This window comes from Myodes glareolus, chromosome 1 (assembly GCF_982192425.1).
Source record: "Myodes glareolus chromosome 1, mMyoGla1.1, whole genome shotgun sequence".
NCBI lineage: Eukaryota > Metazoa > Chordata > Mammalia > Rodentia > Cricetidae > Myodes > Myodes glareolus.
The window spans coordinates 136,550,275-136,574,681 of NC_142026.1; the positions used below are offsets into that span (position 1 = coordinate 136,550,275).

General features: G+C 41.6%; 1 protein-coding gene across 3 annotated transcripts in view; it reads right to left on the reverse strand.

Annotated features, from left to right (window-relative positions):
* The window catches only part of Prkn (parkin RBR E3 ubiquitin protein ligase), a 1,186,369-nt gene that overhangs the window by 743,775 nt on the left and 418,187 nt on the right, over positions 1-24,407 (reverse strand). For 2 of the 3 annotated variants that reach the window (XM_085687459.2, XM_085687454.2), the window contains exon 4: positions 426-547. In XM_085687459.2, the coding sequence (XP_085543585.1) occupies positions 426-547 (122 nt within the window). The remainder of the gene's footprint in view (positions 1-425; positions 548-24,407) is intronic. The other variant, XM_085687456.2, reaches the window with a different exon arrangement.

Below are 24,407 nucleotides of genomic sequence, written 5' to 3' on the forward strand. Positions count from 1 at the left end.
CAGAGTCTCTTCTACAAAATAACCCTTCACGTTGTGAGGCCACTACTTTTATAACTAGGCTCTACACAAACCTGAGTTGAAAAAAAGAAGATGTAGGTTTTGTGTGTGTGTGTGGGGGGGGGGTGTTTGTGTGTGTATGTGTGTATATACATGTATGTGCATGTGTGTGTATGTGTGTTGTGTGTGTGTCAGGGAGATACTGCTGTGCTATGTAGCAGCTGAATTTACAGAGCAGAACAAAGCCCAGGGGAAGGCTATATTTGACATGAAATTTGAATGCCATCAGCAGCCACAACCTCTCAGAAGAACATCTTATTTCCATGTGGTGATGCTCGAACAGAAACAGGGAGAGGTGGCTCCACAGAGACACGTTTATTAATCTAGGCAAGAGCAGCCGTCCGAGGACACTGCCCTTGCCTCCTTACCTGGGCCAAGGTCAGGGTGGCTTGTCTGCAGGTGCCGCACTGAACTCGGAGCTTCCCAGGCTGGACCCTGTGGCAGGGGCCTTTGCAGTAGACATAGAAGCTGTTGTAGGTGGGTTTACCTGCTGGGAGAAAGCAGAGAGAGTGCCCAGTCAGTGCTGGTCCAAAATGAACCCAGAGACCCTCTATCAAAGCCTGTCAGAGGCAAGACACACAACAAACTCCACGGGAACATGCAGTGAGGTTGGAAAAATGAACATTTCCAGGAGGAGACAGAAACTTAGAAAATTTAGCTTTATGTTGAAAAGGATGGTGTCCTCTCTTCTTGACAACAGCCCTGTGACCTACTCATCAGAGTATACAGCTTGCTGCCAAGAGCCTGGCCAGAGTGTTTGCAGCACCGGGAAATTAAATTCTTCTTTGCTACTGAAGTCTGGGAAAAGGACAGGAAATTCAGAGTCTGGGAAAAGCAGAGGGCGCAGCCCTGGATTCTATTTCATGCTTCTGTACACAGCAGTGAAGACTCAAGATCGTTTCCTCTTAGAACTGTATCTGCACAGCCAACGCAGCCTCTCCTCATGATATGCATGACTGGACCACAGCTGTCGGCTTTCTAGGGAACACTTGCCAAAAGCCAGTAACACATGAGCCCCAAACCCCATGGAGGTTGGTGGATACTGCAGCCTGTGCAGAGGTGCAGTCTGTGCAGTTGTGCAGTCTTGCAGAGGTGCAGCCTTGGCAGAATTGCAGTCTGTGCAGAGGTGCAGCCTGTGCAGATGGATGTGCAGCCTGTGCAGAGGTGCAGCCTGTGCAGTGGTGCAGCCTGTGCAGTGGTGCAGCCTGTGCAGTGGTGCAGCCTGTGCAGATGGATGTACAGCCTGTGCAGATGGATGTGCAGTCTGTGCAGAGGTGAAGCCTGTGCAGATGGATGTGCAGTCTGTGCAGAGGTGCAGCCTGTGCAGTGGTGCAGCCTGTGCTGTGGTGCAGTTGTACAGAAGTACAGGCTTTGCATTTTGCTGACTGTCTCTCTAGCTGGACAACTCCCATTCAAACATAGTATTCCCAAGAGTAAAAGGTGAACATAAAATAAATTGATCTAATCAAATCATTTCTCTCAAGTGTCAATAAACTCAAAGTGCCACTCCTTAAAATAAGGAAACCTCATGGGTATCTGATGCTTCTGTGTCTGTGAAGAACTGACTAGAAACTCTTAGGGTACGATGATTGCTTTCTAAATTTCTAAGTGTCCCAACTTATTTGATAAGTTTTGATCATTATCTAACTGTTGCTAGGGGGTAGGATATAAGACTGTCATGATGTAAACATGTGTTATATTTTAATCATCATCAGAAGCATCTAGGAAGAATAAGTATTTCTTATGATCATGATTGAAAAGTTTTGGTCACTCAAATACATATCATATAGTTGACTGGAAACACATATAGAGATAATGAGAAAACGGCAGAAGACCCTGCTGTTTCTTTACTTAGCCTTACTCTACATCTGACAAAACTTTGAGAGACAGATGATAAAGTAAGGAGCATTCTGAAGCATCTGCAATACATTTTATAGTGGCCCCTCCTCAACGATGAATACTTAGCTGTCAGTGTGAAAGGAAAGACAGAGTAAAAAAAAACATGCTTGCATTGATGCTAAATTTCTATTTTGACACCACTCTGTGGCTTTAGTGCCTTGTGGGCAAGATATCCAAGCTATGAATACTGCTTTGTTATCAGCAAATATAATTATTACATGAAATATATGTAGATCATAATTGAAACACAGAGCCATGAGTTAATGTTATGGTAATTATAACATAATAAATGATTGGCAACCAAAAGATCACAGAAATTGTGACAGCTCTGACCTGTGTTAGCCCTGTGAAGGATTTCCAGTTTCCTCACTGTTAAAACTTATCAACAGTGGGGGAAAATCGAGTCCCACACTTTTAATTACTCTCTGTGAAACTTAAACAATAAAAATAGAGAATGGGTGAAAGAACAGCCAAAGCTTCCCAAAGGGGGTTCTGGGCAGTGTGGGCAGAGGAGATTACCAAGTGCTCAGTAATAGAGGAGCCTTGCTGAGACTGCAGGGCCTGCAGACTCTTCCCTTCCTCCATAGCAACAGCAATGTCTGTGGTGTTGTTTCAGCTAATGATGCATCAGGGGAAGACAGGAGCCCTTCCACCCCTGCATACTTCAACCCTCGCCGAGTCCTTGAGAAGCCAGACACAAAATGCAGCATGCCATGTGGGTGCCCTGGAAGTCCACAGGATGACATGCAATCCATTACACCTTGCTACCCGGAGTCAGCCGATTAATAGACAGTCTAAGGGAGATCAAGGTCAGGGCAGTCCCGGCGGAAGCACATTTCAAGCTGTTGGCTCCATTCAGGCAAACAGTTGAGGCCTATTCAGGTGAATCATGAGAGCCCGCACGGAGCAGCTTCCCTACCTCACTGGCAGTGTGACACAATTTACAGTGGGCAGGTTGCTTTGTGCCCTGCTGTGGCCTGGACTATACTGGGCAGGAATGAGAGCAAATGCCCCATACCTCTGTGGGCAGAGTTCCCATTGGCTTGACTGAAGAGCCTGCAGCTCATACTCTCACGGATTCATCTCTGCAGAGACAACAGCAGGGTGATCCTGGGAAAGTCCTCAAAAGCTTCACCAGGGAGGCAGCACTGCTAGTCATAAGGGTCATCTCCCATTCCCACGTCGTTTGGGACCTTCAAGAGCTTTTGTTCTGATCCCTAGGTAACTGAATCAGCTCATGTTTACAGGATGTACCTCTTTTCAAACATTAAGCTTAGAACTACAGAAATGTTTAAAGTGCATATAAGTTAAATACCATTATTGTAGTTTATCAATTGTAGTCATTCACATACATACTTCTGACTGCATCATTAAGTTCCACATTTAAGGATGTCTATCCTTAAATCCTCCAGCATCCTGATGGTAAGGGTTTTTAAAACACAAAAGCACAGAATTTTTAAAATAATTTGTCTATTTTAGCACCTCTAACCATAGACTGATAAGCTAATGTTCATCATGTTTTACACAACACGGTAGAACTCTGAAAGCTGTTAAGAACTTTGGGGTAGTGTTGTTACTGTGCAAGCCCCTGGGGTTTGCTGTGGGACAACAGTCTGTACCCTGTCACGTGTATTTTAAATAAATCTTGATTGGCCAGTACCCAAGCAGGAAGTAGAGGTGGAGTAGTGAAAATTCTGGGAAAAGGAAAGATTCAGTCCGCAGTCATCACCCAAACACAAAGGAAGCCAGACACAGAGCAAGCAACATGTGACTGCTTCACTGAAAAAGGTACCAAGCCACGTGGCTAACACAGACAAGAATTATGGGCTGATATAAGTTATAAGAATTAATAAATAAGATGCCTGAGCTACTGGGCCAATCAGTTTATAATTAATGTAGACTTGGTGTATTTCTTTGGTTGAAGGACTGGGAAGAAAAGAAACCTCAGTCAGCAGAATGGCGTGCCAATGTAGGGCTGACCAAATCCACTTAAAAGCCTGAGAGAGCTTGGGAAGTTATTCTAGATAGAAAAGGATAGAGTTAAGCATGGCTTCTTGATAGCAGCACTTTTTCAGGTGGGCTCTGCTTGCTAGAGGCAAGCGCTCTCATTTAAAAGAGGCTTCCTGACTCAGCTTTAGCTGCAAAACCTTGCAGCACATGGGACATCTAAAATCCACTTAAAAACCCGAGAGAGCTTGAAAAGGAATTTTAGACACAAAAATACAGAGGTGAACACAACTTCTTGTTGCTTGTTGGCAGCATGCAACAGCTCCTTTAAGAGAGATTTTCCTGATTCAGCAGTAGCCATGCTGTTTTGAAATGCTGGCTTTCTGGGCAATGCTGCCAGCACAACCTATGTTTTTTTTTTTTTTTCCAGGAGACCAAGCATTTAAATGGGGGTTTTTGAGCAATGTACTACAGCTTGTTTAATGGCAACATAGACCTGCTGTGTGCCTAAAATTGGGGCAATGTGCACAGCTTGCAGAGTGGTGAACAGACTTCCACCATGTTGAATTGTGCAAAGCAGGCAGAAAGTACTGTATATACCCTAGTAATGCTGCAGCTTAAGTTTTTAAGAAGTGCTTAGCAGTTGAAGAAGCACTCTTGGACAGAAAAGAATTACAGATACACAATAGGACAGATTCAGATATAAAAGAACTCTAAATGAGTCACAGTGTTGGATAAATGTATGTAGGTTTGGGAGAAAGAAGAAAAAGAGTATAGAGAGTTAGAAAAAAAGGTAAAGTCTTTAAAGAGACAGAGAACAGGCAGTCATAGATTAAAATGAGTAAATAAAAATAAGTCACAGAAAGATGGAATATGCAAAGAGAGTCTGGATTATGTATACTATTGTGTTTTCTTTGAATTTTTTGATGGCAGAAAGACATTTGATTCTGAGGACAGTTAAGCTAAGCCAATACGTATATTTTGAAGGTATCTTGATTTCAAAATATGGATCTAAGTATATGTTCCTTTGGAAAAGAAGTTCTGCTTTTGTTTCCACAAAGGATGAAAACCTGTGGGTTAATTCCAGACTATTGTGGTTTGATGGACCAAGATCCTCTGAAAGATCACCTTGAACACCCTCAAAAAATTACTTCACCCAATAATCACCAGGAAGTCTAGAGAACTATGCCCAAATTTCAAAATATTGTTTATACATGTTTCTTTACATTTAAAAGGGGATATGCTATAGAGATTTGCATGGGTATGGATCTTGGTTTATTGATACAGATTTAAGGCCAATTTTGTTATACTGTGTATATATAATTCTGCTTTTGATTAAGGTATTGTGTTTGTGCAGCTCATTTAAAAATGTAATGTATAATAAAGCAATATAGATTAACAGATAATCATCTATAATAGACAAGCTTATAGTCATGTTAGTTAGATTTGCTAGATTACAGAGATGTATTTCAGATAGATAGGCATTCTTCAAACCTTTCAAAGACTACAGAATATGGCATTTAAAATGTTTTAAGAACTTGGGATTTTTCATGACAGTGAGACACATCTGCTCCTGGTAGCATCAATCTACTTCAAGAGGAAGATGGCATCGAAGAGGCTCCTTATGGAGTTGATTAGCCATTTGGGCAAGAAACTGCTCTCTCCTGGACGGTTTGATGAACTGGACATATAGGACAGAGAAATGACTGTTGAACTTGCCTAAAGGTGATGATCCTTTGGTGTTCCTGCTTCATGAAAGAGTCTGCTAGACATTCTGCAGGACACAGAAAAATATGACTAAAAAACTGCCAATATAGGCAGAACTGTCTTTGAAATTTCCTGCTTTGTGGAAAAGTCTGCTGCATACAATGGGCCTGTAGGCTGAGGATGGATGCCCTAAAGGTACAGAAAAACTTTGGGTGACTGTCCAGTCAGCAAGATATCTCTGTTAATTCTAGAGTTTTAGAAGTTGCTTACACTGAACTTATTGTTTCCTTAGGTAATAGTATATCCTTCTGGAGTCTTTGATGGAGTTGAAGAATTGATAGTTATAGTTTTTCTTAGTTGTGATAAAAGATAAAGTGGATATAAATATTGTAACTATAATTCTTGCTTAAAACCTGTTTTGTTATATGTAATTTTACTATGTTAAAGTTAAAACCTTCCTTTCATTTAAACAGAAATGGGAAAGTGATGTGGGATTCCCCTCTCTCTGTATGCTGTGAATAACATTGGTTAGTAAAGAAACTACTTTGTGTCTATAGCAGAGCTATAGGGGAACACAGCTAGGTGGGAAAAACTAAACTGAATGCTGGGAGAAAGGAGGCAGAGTCAGAGAGAAGCCATGAAGCCAGCACTGGAGACAGATGTACTGAAACTTTGCTGGTAGGCCATGACCTCATGGTAATGCACAGATTGATGAAGATGGGTTAAATTAAGATATAAGAGTTGCAAATAAGAAGTAGAGATAATAGGTCAAGCAGTGATTTAATTAATATAGTTTCTGTGTGATTACAACAAATTGGCATCCAACGTGGGGCTGAGGAAATCCACTCAAAAGCCTGAGAGAGCTTGGGAAGTTATTCTAGATAGAAAAGAATAGAGTTAAGCACAGCTTCTTGATAGCAGCATTTTCTCAGGTGGGCTCTGTTTGCTAGAGGCAAGCACTCTCATTTAAGAGTGGCTTCCTGACTCAGCTTTAGCAGCAAAACTTCTAAGCTTTAGCTGCAAAACCTTTTAAGAGGTCATGCAATGAAACACTTAAATGGTGTTGATGAAAAGCTGACTGCATTCTTTTTGGTAGTGGCAGAGATCTTGAAACACCATGGAGCTGTGGCAATAGACATGGCTCTGGACAGTACCTCTGCCATGAAGCTAGACTCTCAGAAAAAAAAAAAAAAGCTAAGCAACGGAATGGATCCAACCATCAAAGCCATGTCTTTAATCCTAGCCATATTGCTTAGCAAATTAAAGACTCATGTGATCAGAAAAAGAGAAATATACAGAAAAGATAGATTAAAAGACAAAAAAAAACCTCTAAATGGTTTACTGTGTGTTTTAAAATATGTGTAGACTTGGGATAAAAATAAAAAGATAAAGTCCTTAAAAGAACAAAAAAGAGAGTAGTTGGTTATGGTGGCACACACCTTTAATCCCAACACTTGGGAGGCAGAGGCAGACAGATCTCTGTGAGTTCAAGGACAACCTGGTCTACACATTGAATTCTAGGACAGCCAAAGATACACAGAGAAACCCTGTCTCAAAAAAAATTAAAAATAAGAATAAAAGAAATGGGGGTTAAAATAAAGCCATGTAAAGATGAAAAATACACAGAGAGTCTGGATACTGTATGTTATTGTGCTGTCTTTAAATTGTTTGATGGCTGAGGAAGTAGCAAAAGCTGCTAAAAGATATTTGATTATAAATGCTGCTGGGTTAATCATATATATGCCTTGACTTCAAATTTTAAGTCAAAACGTATGTTACTTTGGAGAAGAGGTTTTGTTTTTGTTTCCTCAGGAAATGAGAGGCTGTGGATTTATTCTGGGCTAAGAAAAAAACTAGGTTTAATCAAGGAAGACTCCCTGGAGAATGTCCAATAGGAGCAGATAGCCCAGATGATCCAACATTTCAGAGGACCTCTGTTGGAGTTTCCTCTGAGTTCTGCATCTAGAACAGTTTCAAGACTGCTGACTGAGATGATCAAGCCTCACAGAATTTTCCAATCAGGACTTGACCATAATCTTAAATTTTCTTTAGGTCACCATAAGATTATCATTGTCCCCAATCAGCAGGAAGTAGCCTGGAAAACTACACCCACATTGCCCAAAAATGGATTATGGATATTTTCCTTTGTGTAGAATGTTGGTTACAAGTTGTTATGGATCATGGGTCAGGAAAAAAGATAAACAAAGGAAATTCAATTCAGAGTTCTTGTTTTTCAAAGTGGGGGTGCTATGAAACAATGGTCTATACTCTGTCACTTGTATTTTAAATAAATGCTGATTAGCCAGTAGCCAGGCAGGAAGTTTAGGCGGGGTGACCAGGCAGGAAGTGGTGGTGGGGGGGGGCGACGAGAATTCTGGGGGAAAAAGCTTCAGCCTGCAGTTGTGACCCAGCCTCAGAGGAAACAAGACAGCAAGGTGTGACTGCCTCACAGAAAAATGTGCCAAGCAACATGGTTAACACAGACAAGAGTTATGAACTAATATAAGTTATAAGAGTTAATAAAAAGCCTGAGCTAATAGGACAATCAGTTTATAATTAATGTAGACCTCTGTGTGGTTTTTTTTGGAACTGAACGACTGGAGGACGGGGTAGGAAAAAAACCTCTGTCAACAGGGGTGACACCTCGAAATTCTGAGGCTCCATGGAGAGGCCAGATGAGATGGGGCACATTCTAAACTTCCCCTGACTAGAGATGCTTTTTTTAAAGAATGCATCTCAGGAAAGTCCATTTCTCAGAAAAGTTTTGGAAAAAGAATGAAGGGTTAACCTACAGTAACCTAAACTACTTGTGTCTACATCAAGAATTCTAAAATATTATTGGAATATACGGTGATGGTCATGTTCTGTATTCCTGTCTTGAGAATTCTGTTCCCAGAGAGTCGAAAATAACATCTGTCCTTTCCTTATAAGGCCTGCAAGGCAAACCAAAGTCTAATCACACCAGAGTTCATGCTGAGGAAGCAATGAGCTTACTTATCGAGCATGGGTACCCCAAAGCAGTTTAAAGGCTTCTTTCAGTGTAGAGATGACTGCCCTATAGTCACATGGATGGAGTACCCTTCCCAATTAACCTCCTCAACCTATATATGCAGATACCGCCAGATGGATACATCAGGCCATGTGCGATTATGGCAGAAGTACATACAGGTGACAGGAAGGAGCGGGTCAAGGCTCTGATGAGCATCCTTTTACCCACAACTCCCTCTTTTGTGAGGAAATGTCAGCAGTAAACAAATGTAGCAAAGACAGATTTCTACACAATGAATGTGATGAAAATGAGGCTGTTCTGACCACAGACTACGTTTAACACCTTCATGCCAAGCCATACAAGTTGACACAAGTATTTCATTGTATGCTATGAAGGTTCGCCCATTAGACAATGGTTTTAAAAGTATAAGATACTGCTTTCATTGAGCTTTTATCTTTATCTCTACAGAACAGTTAAAACCACAGTGAGCGAGAGCCTTTGAAAGGGGGCATGCTTTTGAGCACTGACTTCTGCCATCCTCTGCGCTCTACTTCTGTCATTTTCTCTGGTTTACTCTTGCCTCAGCAACACAACCACTCACCATGCTTTCTTGTTACATTTATATTTTTTCTTGGTCTGAGAAAAATGCTGAAGGCCTTAGTAATGTTCACAGCTTATAAAGCCCTTATTTTTAAAATTATGTACTGAATTTGAAAGAGCACAAGGAAGAATAGATGGGATGGTTTAGAGAGAGGAAATGGAGGGGAGAAGCGATATCACTGTAAGCTCAAAAATCAAAGAAAAAAGGAGATTTGCGTTGGTACTTGTAAATCAGCACAACCTAACAGCTGTCAGCTTAAGGATATTTTAAATTTAGGGCTTAAAACCTAAAGAGTCATTTTAGTAGGACAGGTATTTATCCTACATTAAAGTATCATATAAAACATTAAATAGACTTCTGCCGCCATAGAGGCCTTCCTACATCTGCCTCATCTGACACACGTGCAAATGCCATGTAGCCAGTAGCTACTGTGGCTACGAAGACCTGGAAACATGGCTAGGGACTACTCTTTTTGGTTTTGTTGACTTTAAAAGAAACTTCATTTCAGAAGCCTTGTGTGGGCAGCAGGTGGCAACAAAGAAGACAATAAAACACAAGTCTGTCTAGGCACATCTCACTCCCCCACTAGGGCACGGACAGGCAATACCAAGGAAAGAGACTGCAGCCTCACCAAAAAGTTCAGCCCCTCACTGTTAACTGCTAATATGGAAGCAAAGTGGGAGGAGGGGAAGAGAAAGGAGAGCTTGGAACTGGAGGCCGTGGAGGAAAGACAGAGACGGGGGCTCCTGGCCACTTAGAGCCAGAGCACAGCAAGGCTGCTCTTTCGTGCAGTGCTCTGGCTTCTTCCGCAAGGACTCAGTCTTCACACGGGCTTCAACAACAACCCTCAATGTTCAACTGGAATGAAAATTCTTGCTAGAATTATTTCCCTCATTTTCCAAATATATGATGATTACATAAAATATCTAAGAGCACACAAATATGCAGCTCTGCACTGCCATCTCTGAACAACTGTCTTGTCCCGTGCCACAGAGCCAGCACTGGCATCCTAGTATGGAGCATCCTGTTCACAATCTTTGTCCAGCTTCCCCACCACTGGGGCTGGCACTTGGCAGCTCTACCTCCATCTCTCTTGCCCACCTCTGATGGTAGCCTTATGACTGTTTATTAAATACGAAAGACTTCAATATCATCTGCACAAATGGCACTGTTTATCAGCTGTATTCCGCACAAATGCTTCTTTAGTTCGCCACTTGCTCCAATCGACAGGAAGGAGATTCAGTCCTAGACAACTCCTGCAAGTCTCTTTCAGAATGGACCCATGGACAGACATTCCTAAGCAGTAACAGGGATCCAGGACAGAGGACCACACAGGGTAGGAATCTTCTCCTTCATCATCTTCCAGAATCCCTGCTGTTTCATGGATGAGTTGTAATGCTTTAGCAAGGGCTTGATTACAGCTTCTGAGTATATCTCATGAGCCAAGTACTAAAACTGTGATCAAGACCAATACTGTCATGAAGTCTAGCAGAAATCTCTTTACATATCATGGGGGGGGGTGTAGTTTTTATGTAGCCCAGCCTTAAGCTTTGACAGTTCCAACCTGAATGATGCACACAGATTGTCTAATATGGTTCCACATTAAATCCACGCAGTAGACACTTCCTGAATCATCTCCTGTGCACAGTGCCTCACCTGAAATCACCAAAGGATGCAGAATCCTTCCACCTGTATCACAGGTAAATCCCAAATAAGAAATTGCTCAGTTTGGCAGGTCAAACGCAGAGCATCATCATTCGCCTAGGACCCTCCCCCTAGAGAACATAGCTAACAGTCCTGGGAAGGCCATTCATCAAAAGATAAAGGATGCCATCCTTCCAGCCTGGTCCAGGAGGTGACTGTCTCCACGTCATGCCTAGGCCTCTAAGGACTCAACACTCTCTGTATGTACCACTGACCTAAGCTCATCCTACTTCACACTTGTCACACATTTGCCCGTTCTCCCTGGGGAGACAACCACCTGGTGTGTACTATTCCATTCCATCTCAATATGGCTCCGATGCTAAGAGAGGTACCTGGAGCATCTGGTGCTCAGCTCATTCTCCTAAATCATCAAGGACTATAGTTTTAGGTATCAGTGTAAACGCAAGCAGCAACATAAAACACATTACCAAACACTTAGCATAATGAAAATTTCAGGGTCAAAACCTGAGCCAGGTGTGTTTGATGTAGGCTCAAGATCTCAGCTCTGGATGTGTGGAGGTGAAATGGTCAGGAATTCAAGACCAGCTTCAACCATCTCCCCATCTCCTGATAAGAATCAGAGTCTGTGGATTCGTCCCTAGATGAGATTCTACTAAGGAGGGTAGTAGTACATCAGCACTTTCCATTCTAGTCCATCTCTACTGAATTATTTAAGCCAACTGAGTATAGTCATACCACTCTATGTTTTGCACAGCCCTATGCTTAACTCCTGTGGAGTCACCAAGGTAATGGTGTAACATAAACAACTTCCAATTATATTACCAGCCATCCAATACATGTGCTCCTAAAATAGGTTTAGCCATCTCTAAGGAGACCACCCTTAAAAGTTATAACTTAATTCTCAAGTTTTTCTGCTTGGGTTTTTAATTAATGTATCTGCACAATAATTTCATCTGGTGAGGCAAAAACGGCTGATTAAATGTAATGCCTTTGCTTGATTTCTTTTCGGTTGTTGTTGCCAATTTATTTTTTCATTATTCATTTTGAAAGTAATAAAGAGATCAGATCTCCCAAGTCAAGATAAAATTGTAGGGTGAAGCATAATTTGAGTATTGTGCTCATGCAAATAAAGCACAAAGCCAAGCAGAAAACATTTTAGATCTCGTTTTTCCTAGAAACAGGCAAGGGGTGAGTGCCAGCAAAGTTATCTACTACAGAGGCTGTTGGGACCCATGGTTAGATCAAATTATTTACACTTCAGATAACTGTATATGCAGAACTTAGAGGAAATATCTTCAGCCCCAGATGTTTGCATCTTCAGCTACGCAAACCCGAGGCACTCTGCCACTGTGAGCCATCTACTGACTTCTATCACTATTTCTTATCTCCAAACCTGAGATGCACCAGCCTGCAGGCTATGGTAAGGATGGTAAAGGCAACAATAGAGGTGAAGCCTGGCACAGTCTGGTGAGTGCACACTGTCTGCTCTTATTTACTGCTCTGACATTAGGACAAGTCAATCCCACATCTGAAGGACCCGTTACCATCATTTTATGGTTCTTACATAACACTTTTATCTCAAATCTACTCTAAGATTTAGAAATTATTCTTCATTAATTAATTTTATAATTGCTTCATCCCCAACCAAATCCTTTACAGTTCAGGTGCAAACCCTTAAATTTACTTACAGCTTACTGAGATCATTTTTCCTTATGATGGGAGCGTTATGAGTACACTGTATTTTTTCTTTTTTCTTTTTTTAATTTTTCAAGACAGGAACTAGTTCTTGTAAAGCAGGCTGACCTCAAACTCACAGAAATTCATCTGCTTCTGCCTCCCAAGAGCTGGGATTAAAGGTGTGCACCATCACCACACAGCCATTGTACTTTTAAAACGGGTAAGAACAGGAAGCAATTACACAAGTCCATCTTAGGAGGCAGACACACTTAAAACACTAAGTCCATATGAAACAATAACTGTCATATTTTGCTATTAAAATGAAACTGTGAAAGATTCAAAGCAGGTTCCAAAATTCCATTTTAATGGCCAACTTGACAAATTAGTGATTATCCTTTGAAATCAGGTATAATCAACAAAGCTTCACCACTGAGCAAGCAAAAGCTCCTGGGGTAAGAGATATCCCCAGGGCAGCAGCCAGGTTTGAATGCATGTCATATAAAGAACCCACTTTCCAACCCCCTCAACCAGATAATATGAACTTTGACCCAGGTGGCAGATTTTAGTAACTACTGTGGTTACATGATGTGGGATGTTCTTCTGTATATGTGCTGTTTTACTGGTTGATGAAGAAAGATGCTTTGGCCTGTGGCAGGACAGAATAAAGTCAGGCAGGAAATCTGGAGAGAGAGAGAGAGAGAGAGAGAGAGAGAGAGAGAGAGAGAGAGAGAGAGAGAGAAGGCAGTTAAGAAGATGCCATGTAGCTGCTGAAGGAAACAGACACCAGAACCCTACTGGTAGGCCACAACCTCATGTTGATACACAGATTAATATAAATGAGTTAATTTAAGAGGTAAGAGTTAGTTAATAAGAAGCCTGAGCTAATAGGCCAAGCAGTGTTGTAATTAATAGAGTTTCTGTGTGATTATTAGTGTCTGAGTGACCAGAAAATGAAAGAGCAGTCCCCACCAAAAGGGACAGATTCCACAACTGTTAAAAACTAGGATTTAACACTGTTTAGCTGATACACATTAAGTTCAGCAATCACAAAAGACATCTATGTCACAAAAGACATAGCTCCTGATTATCCCCCACCCACCACCAATATTTTCCTTCTATTAATGCTAAAGCTTTTATGAAAATTTCCATTACCACATTCAACAGCGGTACTCAGGGTCAGAAATTAGCAGGGAGAAAAGTTAGAGCTTGTTCTTCAGGATTGGTGCATTTTCTTCTGACTGGCTATCGACCCGAAAGTGGCCCAACATGGCAGGGCTGCATGGTCACAAAGTCATCCTTTTCCTGGTACTTAAGATTTATCAAAATTGATTGATTTAAGTTTCCTATTGTAAATGTTCTGGGTATTAGGGAAAGAAACCCATTAAGGAAATGAGCAATCAAAACGACCTTAATGAGAGACTACAGCAAGCATGGTGTAAGCTTTCGCACTCCCACATCCTGCATCTGATTTCATCTACAGCAGACAAAATACTTAGCTTTGCATAAATACTTTAAATATAATGTACCCTACTTTACTCTTATCATTAAACAAGTCTCTTCGGCTTTGGATGCTCCGGTATTGTGTGTGTCCTGTACCAAATGATAAGACAAGGCATGTGATGTTAATAAAGTCTATCTTTCCCATTAGATTTTGGAAGCCTTTGGTAGGTTGCAATGTTACTACCTGTTAGAATGGGAGAATTGTTTTTCTTTACTGATACAGTGAATAATTATAAACATATGATGATGGGAAAAACAGACAGTGATCTGTTCTCTGGGTCAAGCCAATGATGCTGTGAGTGATACATGCTTCTAAAACTAGTGACATGAAACAAACTCCAGGAACGGGATCCTGACTCCAAAGGCCTCCTGGGTTCCAGGGAAGGCATGGCTGTACACTACAGCTGGCCCAGGAGCCCCCACTTTCTTGATCTAAACACTTGCCCCTCTAAGGTCCCTCAGGCTGAATGTCTATAGAACAGGGAAGAATCCCACTTCTGTAGGGACTGGCATGCTTCAAACAGATCTCCTAGGTTTTCAGTGGTTCGTGGGTAGGGTTATGTTACTGGCGTTATGTTTCTGACCCCTGCCTTTACCTTTAATTCAGAAGGGTCTGGAGCCAGGTGAATAAATACTCATCTCACCGAGAGATCACATCACTGAGGATCTGGGGATACTCAGCAAGCTCGCTGGGACTCCGTGCCCTGAGAGCTCAGGGAGGTACTTGCCTAGGCTGCTCACCATCCTGCCTACATGCTTCCCTCCACTGTCCCCTCTTCCTAGACATGAATTGGTGCCTGGATTTTAGTGCACTGAACCCTTATAGGCCAGTGCATGTTTCCAAGCACCTGCAGAAAAAAAAAAAACAATGTAGGGAAATCAAAATAGAAAAATGGAGATTAAATGCAGAACCTGATTCATGGTAGACAAGCATTCTACTGCTAAGATCCAGCTCCAGTGCCCAGCACCCCTGTATCTAGCTTTCTAAACTGATTGAAACCTCATCTGCCTAAGGTGCCTGGTTGCTTGGGGAATGACAACCCTGGTAAAGAAGCAGGTAGCACTACTGAAGACAAGACTATCAGTGCCTATGAGGATTCCTCACCAGGAACATAAACAATGAGTGTCTATGGGACTCTTGCTGTGGCTGACACTGTCCCACAAGAGGAACCTCAGCAGTTTTACAATCTGAGGGTAGAACTGACACAGAAGACTAGAGTGACATCTCAGCCATTAAAGGCCAAGGCTAGAATTACAACCAAAACTCCAGACTGACATGCAGCCTGGTGTGTGTGTGTGTGTGTGTGTGTGTGTGTGTGTGTGTGTAATACATATACATATATAGTAAAGAGTATTCATTATGCAGTAGGGGAGAAGCCTGGTGTTTTTAGGACAGCAGAAAGCACACAAAAGAAGGGGTAAGTATATACATCAGCATCATGGAGCCTTTGTATAGAAAGTTCTGTGATTTTCAGTTTCAGACTTGATGCAGTTGCCAGTGACCATGATTCCAAATTTGATCCAGGATCATCTACTCTGAAATGCACAGAACCTTATAAGTGGTCAGAGTTGAGGTCTACAGCCCAGTTCAGTGTATCTAGCCAGTGATCTTCTTTTGTTCGTACATTGCTTCAGGTTTTAGGTTTGGCAATGTTCGTTTATCCAATGGAAATTCCAGCCTGAGGAAACTTTAGAAAGGCCTTCAAAAAGCCCTAGATGAAACAAGCAAGCACTCGGATTCCTGGACGGAGAGCTCAGATGTAGGAATAACCAAAGACGGTTTTCAGTGGTATCCAGGTCTCTTTCAGCCGCAATGTCTGGAATGTGTGAGCCTTGGGTATCCTTGGTTCTTTGTCAGTAGGATGCTGAGCACCACAGACAGCTGAGAAGCTGCAGGACAATGGGCCTCCTCTCTCCTGCAGCTTTCATCCGGCTCTTATTCTCCTGACTCCCCGGATCATCCTCCCATCTCCTCCAAGGCCTGATCTGGGATAGGCCTTTGCTGTAACTACCAAGACCAGTGTGAGCTTTCAGTTCTTCTGACAAGTAAGGCAAGATCCATGTAGCAAAAAGAATTATCATCTGAAATATTATTACATCACCACTTTTTAAAAGCCCTCTACCTCCTGGCAGCAGAGATTTCCAGATGAAGGGCAGTGACTTGACATCCAGGACGACAGGGATGTTAGGTTAAAGGAGTGTCTGATGGGGGATGTTGGCACTAAGTACCAGTTCCTCTCTCTCTCTCTCTCTCTCTCTCTCTCTCTCTCTCTCTCTCTCTCTCTCTCTCTGTGTGTGTGTGTGTGTGTGTGTGTGCAATTTGTGTTGGCTGGTTGTTTCTCTTTGTTCATCTTGTTGGTTCTAGGGTTTTAACTTGAGCGATTAAGCTTGGCAGCAATCACCTTACCCACTAAGCCATCTGGTCAGCCCAATTCTGTTTCTTTTAAAGGATATGTTACATATTATATCTCACTTGCAGTAAAAACTGCAAGATAGATCCCTATTAGTTTATATTTGAATTATTAAATTTTAATATATAATTATATTTAAAATATAATTAAAATTTGAATTATAGAACTTTATTAAAAGTAATGCTATCAGGTAGGTGGATCTCTGAGTTTGAGGCCAGCCTGGTCTACAGAGCTAGTTCTACAGGACTACAGGACAGTCATGGCTACCCAGAGAAACCCTGTCTTCAAACACAAAAGAAAACAAAGTAATACACTGTTTACTTGGATGTTTAAAATACTCACAAGAATCGCCTTTTATTACAGAAGTTTCTTAGTGTGGGGATTTGTGCCGACTTAGCTTCCGAATGTGGTAACAGCTGCACACCCTGCATTATCACCGCGAGGAAACCAGAGCACTTCCTGGCTCCACTATATGCTCAGGTCTCCAGAATGACCCTCTCTCTGGGAGAAATGTCTCCATGTCCCATTAGGAAGCTGGGCTCTCACTAAGGCCTGGTGCAGCGTTAGGTGTGGCTTCCTTCTTGAGAAGCTTCGCACCCCAAGACAGGTGGAGCCAGTGAGCACCATGCAGCTCCTGGCATTTGGGTCATTTGGTTGGTGCTCCTCATTACAGGCCAGTCTGTGCTGCACTGTACTCTTGTCTCCTTGTGGAACTGCAGTTTCCTAGGACATTGGAGCCTGCTTCTTTCATCTATCTTGGATCTTGACAAACTACAAAATCAATAACATTCATCCTAGTGACTAGCTCTGAAATGGGATGCAAAGACACATCTTAAATGAACAAAATGACTTGCTGGTCTATACATTCCCATCAAGCCCTTCCTTGGGTTGTTATAATCCTAGTGCATTCAGTGAGCTGACTATCCACATTAGGAAACGTTCTGGCCTTGCTTGTCCATATATATTCATTTGCATCAACAGTTGCTCCTGCCCAGTAAAATCTCTCGACATTCCAAACTGCATCTCCATAGTGATCACAAAACAAAAACAAAAAACAAAAAAGACCACATTAACACCTGTTTGCTGAATTAATCATATGCCAGATACTTCTGAGAGAAGCATGTAGGAAGAGGTGACTGGTATTTTTATCCTGCCGTGATAGGTAATAGTTCACATAGAAACATAAAGTTATTTTATGTGTATGTGTTTTGCCTGCATGTATGCCTGTGCACCATATGTAAGCCTGGTACCCATGTAGGTCAGAAGAGAGGGGCAGGTCACCTGGAATTAGAGTTACAGGGAGTTGATAGCCATTGCATAGGTACTGGGAACTGAATCCCAATCTCTGAAAGAGTAGCAAGTGCTCTTAATTGCTGAGCTATCTCTTCAGCACCTTAAAACTGTTTCTAAAGCAACATCAGAATCACTTGTTACTACTAAAATGAAAATTCAAGACTCATTTTCCAAACAGATGTCAACATCAGGGACCAGCCTAATTTCTCTACCCACTGAAAAGTAGGTAAATAGACACTGTGTCCTGCTGCTTGATGCGCAGAACTATTTCAGCAGGTGTGAGTTGACCCAAGCACTGTCAGTCCTGCCCCCATGAACATTTCTTCTCCTCTGGACTGGTGCTAATGGCTTGCTTGCCTCCAGCTGTCCTGTCTAGAACCTATCAGACCTCCAAACTGCTGCCAGACTCACTTTCCTAAAGTAAATCAATGACTGTATCATGCTCCTTAAGTGTCTCCTCTCGGTCTTCGCAGGGGGAGTGGAACTCACTTGCTTAGTAAATTCCGCTCCTGGGTTCCATGAGCCTTCCTTCTCGGGGTCTGCTTTCCTCTACTCCCCTCTCACTCAAACTAGACTGTGCCTCCATGCGTCACGCTCTTTCCTCGCTATCCGGATATGTACATGAAACCCGGAAAGGTTTTAAATCTAGGCCTAGTAAACATTTTTTTATGGAAAACTGATCTGGATGGGCAAGAATAGTGTCAAGAAAGGCATTCTAGGCCAGGACTGAGCAGAGTCCTCTAGAGAGTAGGGATGCTCCTGTACTGTCCGACATGACAGGTGCTGGCTATTGAGTACTTATATCATAACTTTATCAACAAGAATGAATATCAATGCATTTAATTAACTGAAATAAAAATTCCAAGCTGACCAGTGTTTATCTGAGTTTTGGCAACACAAGTATAAGATAAAATATTTATTAATGTTGACTGCAGTCCCAGACTTGGGGGAGTTATTTTTAAGGCAATATCAGGATCACTTGTTACTGTTAAAATGAAAATTCAAGACGCATTTCTTAAAACAGTCGCTAACATCAGTATCTGCTTGTAGATTTTTGTTAACTATGTGTAAAAATAATTTATGTCCAGTAAAGCAGACAGTAACAAAATGTATGTTCTGATAGGCATTTCTTTGTTGAGAAATAGCTAATTTCTCCTGATATTTTTATCCCTCAAAAATGGCTTAAGTTCAGCATTGTTGCTCTGTCATTTCATGTCTTGTGACTTGCTCTTTAATAGATCCTTGTTTTGAAACAGAGAGAAGTTCATTAAAGGTCTGGCTTGGTAGCTCTTTTGGTAAGTGTACAGTAAGTTCTCACCTTTCTTCAGCCCTTCTGCCCGCTGACAGCATCTCAGCACCGCAGATATTCCTTTCTACCCGCACTCCCATCTTCAAACAACCACTGGAGAAGTCTCAACTGACTCTTCGGTCAAATTAAAACAGATTAGGCTTCTGTTACATTCTTCTCAAGGTGCTAAAGTGTGTGTGTGTGTGTGTGTGTGTTTATGTATGTATTCACACATACATACATATACATATCCCAATTAATATATATGCCAATTAATAACAATGGTCAATATTATAAGGAGGAATCATCAGCCCTCCAGGTTTGAGTTGCATTGAGTTCTCATTGCAGCCTGAGAAAATCTTTTTGCTTGCAAATGATGAAATCACAAAAATCTGACCCTAAAACAGCTTAATCTCTGTGACAGTATAATGAGGAATGCTATGCTAGGCCCATTACGATGACATTCAGTTGGATGATTATTTTTACAGTGTCAGGGTTCTAACGCTAAAAGTTTCTCAGCTTCTGTTATTTGGTAATGCTAAATGAATGTTGTCAAAAGATTAAGTATAAATTGGTTATAAATCTTCATTTAACTACATCATGCAGGGAAGGTTACATTATAACAGCCGGGCTTCTGTCATCATTAAGAAAATGGAGAGTCTTATTTTAATAGTATTAAAACTATTGAAATCATTGTTTGTTTTACGTAATTGCCTTTGGAACTGAGTCTTCGATGGTCAAGCCTGAGCGCATCGGCAAGGCCAACGACAACGGAAGGCCGGGAAAAGCAGTGTTTGGGTCCACAGGTGGAGCTGGAGCTCTCTGACCTCCTGTGGCCACTGTGCAGTAACTCATCAGGCTTAAAGGCTCCTTTACTTCCCCAGCTACATTTTCCTAACTGATTAAAGGTTCTGATTTCAGAAAATAGCCCATTTTCAACCCAGTTTGCCTGACTTTTCAGCAATGACCTGTGGTTTGATCACCTGTTTAAACCATCTGGTGGCTCATTATAATCCTGCAAATGGTTCCTCCCAAACTCCATCACACTTTATATCAGCAGCAGTAACGACCACACAGCCAGGAAGGCCTGGCGAGTGGCCACTCCCTGACACAGCTGGTTTCCGGTGCACCAAAGTTGGACCACAATAACTTTTAATGTTAGCAAACACTTAGTGTGAGAAAAGACTCTTATTTTGGTTTGTATATAAATATTAGAAAAATAATTTTGGGAAATTAGACCAGAACTTCACAAGAAATCACTTAATTTTTAAAATCAGGTTAAATGGGCTTTTGATAGCAATTGTGGCATGGACTTACACCATGAAAAGCCTGCAAGAGACTTAGCTCTATGGTAAGATCTAATAACTATAAGTACTAAAATGTTAAGTATGTATGTACATACACAGAGTATAAGTTGGTATAAGCCTCCACAATTAATGGACACATACTATGTTTATTTAATTAAGAATCATAGTTTATATCAGAACAACACAGAACAAATATGAAGCATGAAAATTAAGTGTGATTATTTTTCTAGAAATAAGTTCATTAAATACTTTTAAAAAACCTATAGATGTTCATCAAAAGTAGCTCAGATAATCATCTACTTAGATATTTTTTCTCAATTATTTTTTACTTAGTATAGAAAAGATTTAATTTAGCTTACTTTTTGTTGAAATTTCTTCCTGAGTCCTTTTGGGTTTGTTTCATTTAAAATTTACAAAGTATTACATTTAAAATAGCAAATGACAAAATTTTAGAGCAGCATCTATTTTTAAAGATACTCAGAAACAAATAAAAGTTTGGCATTAGTATCTATCTACCTATCTATGAATCACCTATTTTTCTTTTTGAAAAGGAACATACACATAGCAAAAGGAAGAAAGAGAATATTTTAAGGACAGACTAGCAATAGATTGGGGCGCCGGAGAGGACTGTTTGGGAGGAAGAGCTCCAGCACGGCTGCCAGTGAACCTGGGGATAAAGACCATGGAGAAATGGAGCATGCTTCTATAGAACAGCTTCTTCCAGGCTTTGACTCTTGGAAATCTGCTCCAAAATGAAACGCACATGTTCTGTCTTCATGGCTACTGTGCAGACAGAACACACCACTATGGGGTCGTGAGCTACAGGCTCGCCATGGGGACAACGACTTGGGGTGACATTGCTGCTGCTGGCAAGTACCATTTAGTGAGTGCCTACGTCCATGCTCCGGTGACATTGTGTTCTATTGAAGATCACTCGGAAGTCAATGTTCATTTTGTAAGTTTACTGATGAAAAGCAATTTTTGGCAATGAAATTTACCCAGAGTTGCTGGGTTTTAATGGATTTTAAACCTGGCTCTATATAATTCCAATGCCCCCATAGTCTCTGCCTTGACCCACCCTAGCCATTCAAGGTTATCTATAATACTTGTTGGGGAACACAGTGTCTCTAGAAAAGCAATGTTAAAGTTAAAAACTGAGATAAATGAGGAGAGGAAGAAGGGAGAATGCAGTCATGCACTGCAGCCAGTGCAATGCTGGGCTCAGGAGTGACCTGATTCCAATGCCATGTGGGCTGTTTCACAGTTGTTAGGATCTGGGCACAGGTGGGTAAGATGTTCTGAACCTCAGTTGCTTCATCTAAAATAGAAATAACAGTAAATGACTGAGAATTTCTGAGAACAATAAATACAATCAAATATCCTTGCCTGGCATGCATCTGTAACATGAAGGGGCCTGCTTGTTGGGGCTTCTTTCCTGCCCTGTCCCCCAGCTGTTTAGTTCCAGAGAAAAATCACACTGAAATCTCTATAAGTTATAAAGCTGATTGGCCCATTAGGTCAGGCTACTTATTAGCTAACTCTCACATCTTGATTAACCCATTTTTTCTGATCTATTTTAGCCATATGGCTCAGTATCTTTTTCAGTGGGGCAGATCATAGATCATAGCCTGCTGCTTCGGTGATCTGGGCAGGAGTGGGAGGAATCAACTTCCTCCTCCCCAGAATTCTCCTGCTCTCCTTGCATCATTTCCACTTCCTGTCTGGTTTCCCTGCCTACACCTCCTGCCCAGCCAATCAGCATTTATTTAAAACATGATTGACAGAATATAGACAATTCTCCCACACCATACATCTGCAAATCTGATGCATAAAAGTGACCAGGGACATACCCTACTAGGCCAGAGTGTAAGGAAAAAAATCCCTCAGCAGAACGGTAAATAACTGAATGACCAATCAATCAAGAGCACGTGATTAAGATCCAAATGCAAGGCCCTGGGTAGAGATTTGTGCCTGTAATCCCTAAAAAAATTATCAGGAGCCCAAGGTATGGAGAATATGAGTTCCAGGATGGCCTGGGAAATATAATCGGACTACATCTTAAACAAACAGCAACAAAACCTTGAACATTCAAGCATAAAGCATAGGTGGGCAAATCAGAGACCAGTGTTTGAAGAAGCCCAGAAGGTGCAACTAGTCATAAAGGTAAGGAAGGAAGTCTCTGTGGGGGAATCCGAGGCTGCACTCAGCAAGTGCTCAGAGCCGCCATCATGGACTCTGCAGTGGCAGGACAGACAGATACACACCAGGTCCTTCACCAATTCTTTCTTTTTACTCCTCTTTTGGGATGAGACACAGAAGAAGAACACCTGAAGAGAGCACCTACCATCCTTATCATTGGCCAGCGACCCATTCTCTCATTAGTGCCCATTTTCAGAGTTGCGAGCAAGGAGAATGGTTCCCTGACTCACCCAAGGTCTCATTCAGGGAAGCTTTCCTTGTTACAGCAGAGGTGCAGACAACAGTCTTTCCTACTGGCCTTGTTTCTTTTAAAGGCACTAACGCACAAATAGCACACAGTCAGCCTGTGTTTCCCCAGAATGTTTATTCATGAAGCAGAGGAGTATAGAACTGTTTCTTCTCTTTATTCTGCTCCTCTCGGTACTTGGCTTGGTATCTAACATTTGCTGCTTACTGATGGGATGAGACTGACAGCAAAATGAAATAGACTTCACCATCGAAGTGTCTATCACTTCGCATCCGTGTCATTTCTTTGACAGTAACATGGTTGATGAATGGAATTTGTTGAACTACAGAGAACAATAAGATATCATTTATGAAGGCTTGATCTTGACTGTTACCTGAATGCAAAGCCACCAAAGTTAAGAGAAAAATGCCTTATATGGTATCAAAAGAATTTCAATCAAATTTGAAGTCTATGGCCAGTGCTTCAAATGACTGTTCTCAAATTGTTAGGCAAATATCTTAGTCTTATATACCAAAATTTTATACAAGCTATTATTAATTACCTGACATTACTTTATTACAAATACAAGGTGACTCAGTGTTGACCTTTGTTAAGCATTACTTGGGTACCACAGTATGCCTTTACACACATCCTGATGGTATACCTGCACACACATCCTGATGGTACACCTGCACACGCATCCTGTTGGTACACCTGCACACACATCCTGATGGTACACCTCCACATGCTTCCTGATGGTACACCTGCACATGCATCCTGATGGTACACCTGCATGCTCATTCTGAAGGTACACCTGCACACACATCCTGATGGTACACTTGCACATGCATCCTGTTGGTACACCTGCACACGCATCCTGATGGTACACCTGCACACGCATCCTGTTGGTACACCTGCATGCTCATTCTGATGGTACACCTGCACACACATCCTGATGGTACACTTGCACATGCATCCTGTTGGTACACCTGCACACACATCCTGATGGTACACTTGAACATGCATCTTGACAGTATACCTGTACACACATTCTAACAGTACACTTGTACATGCATCCTGTTGGTATACCTGTACACACATCCTGATGGTATACTTGCACACGCATCCTGATGGTACACCTGCACAATCATTCTGATGGCACACCTGCATACACATCCTGATGGTACACTTGCACACACATTCTAACAGTAAACCTGTACATGCACCCTGATGGTACACCTGTACAACGCATCCTGATGGTACACTTGCACATGCATCCTGATGGTACACCTGCACATGCATCCTCATGGTACACTTGTACATGCATCCTCATGATGCACTTGTATATGCATCCTGATGGTACACCTGCACATGCATCCTCATGGTACACCTGCACATGCATCCTCATGGTACACTTGTACATGCATCCTCATGATGCACTTGTATATGCATCCTGATGGTACACCTGCACATGCATCCTGATGGTGCACCTGTATGCACATCTTGTTTTCATACATATCACTAGTTACACAGCTGTTATGATTTCTCTAATAAAATTCAATTTTCAGTGTTTTTTTTAAATCTTTACATCCATGCTGTTTAGCCATTGACTGTCCTGTTCATTTTCAGCTAAGAAACATT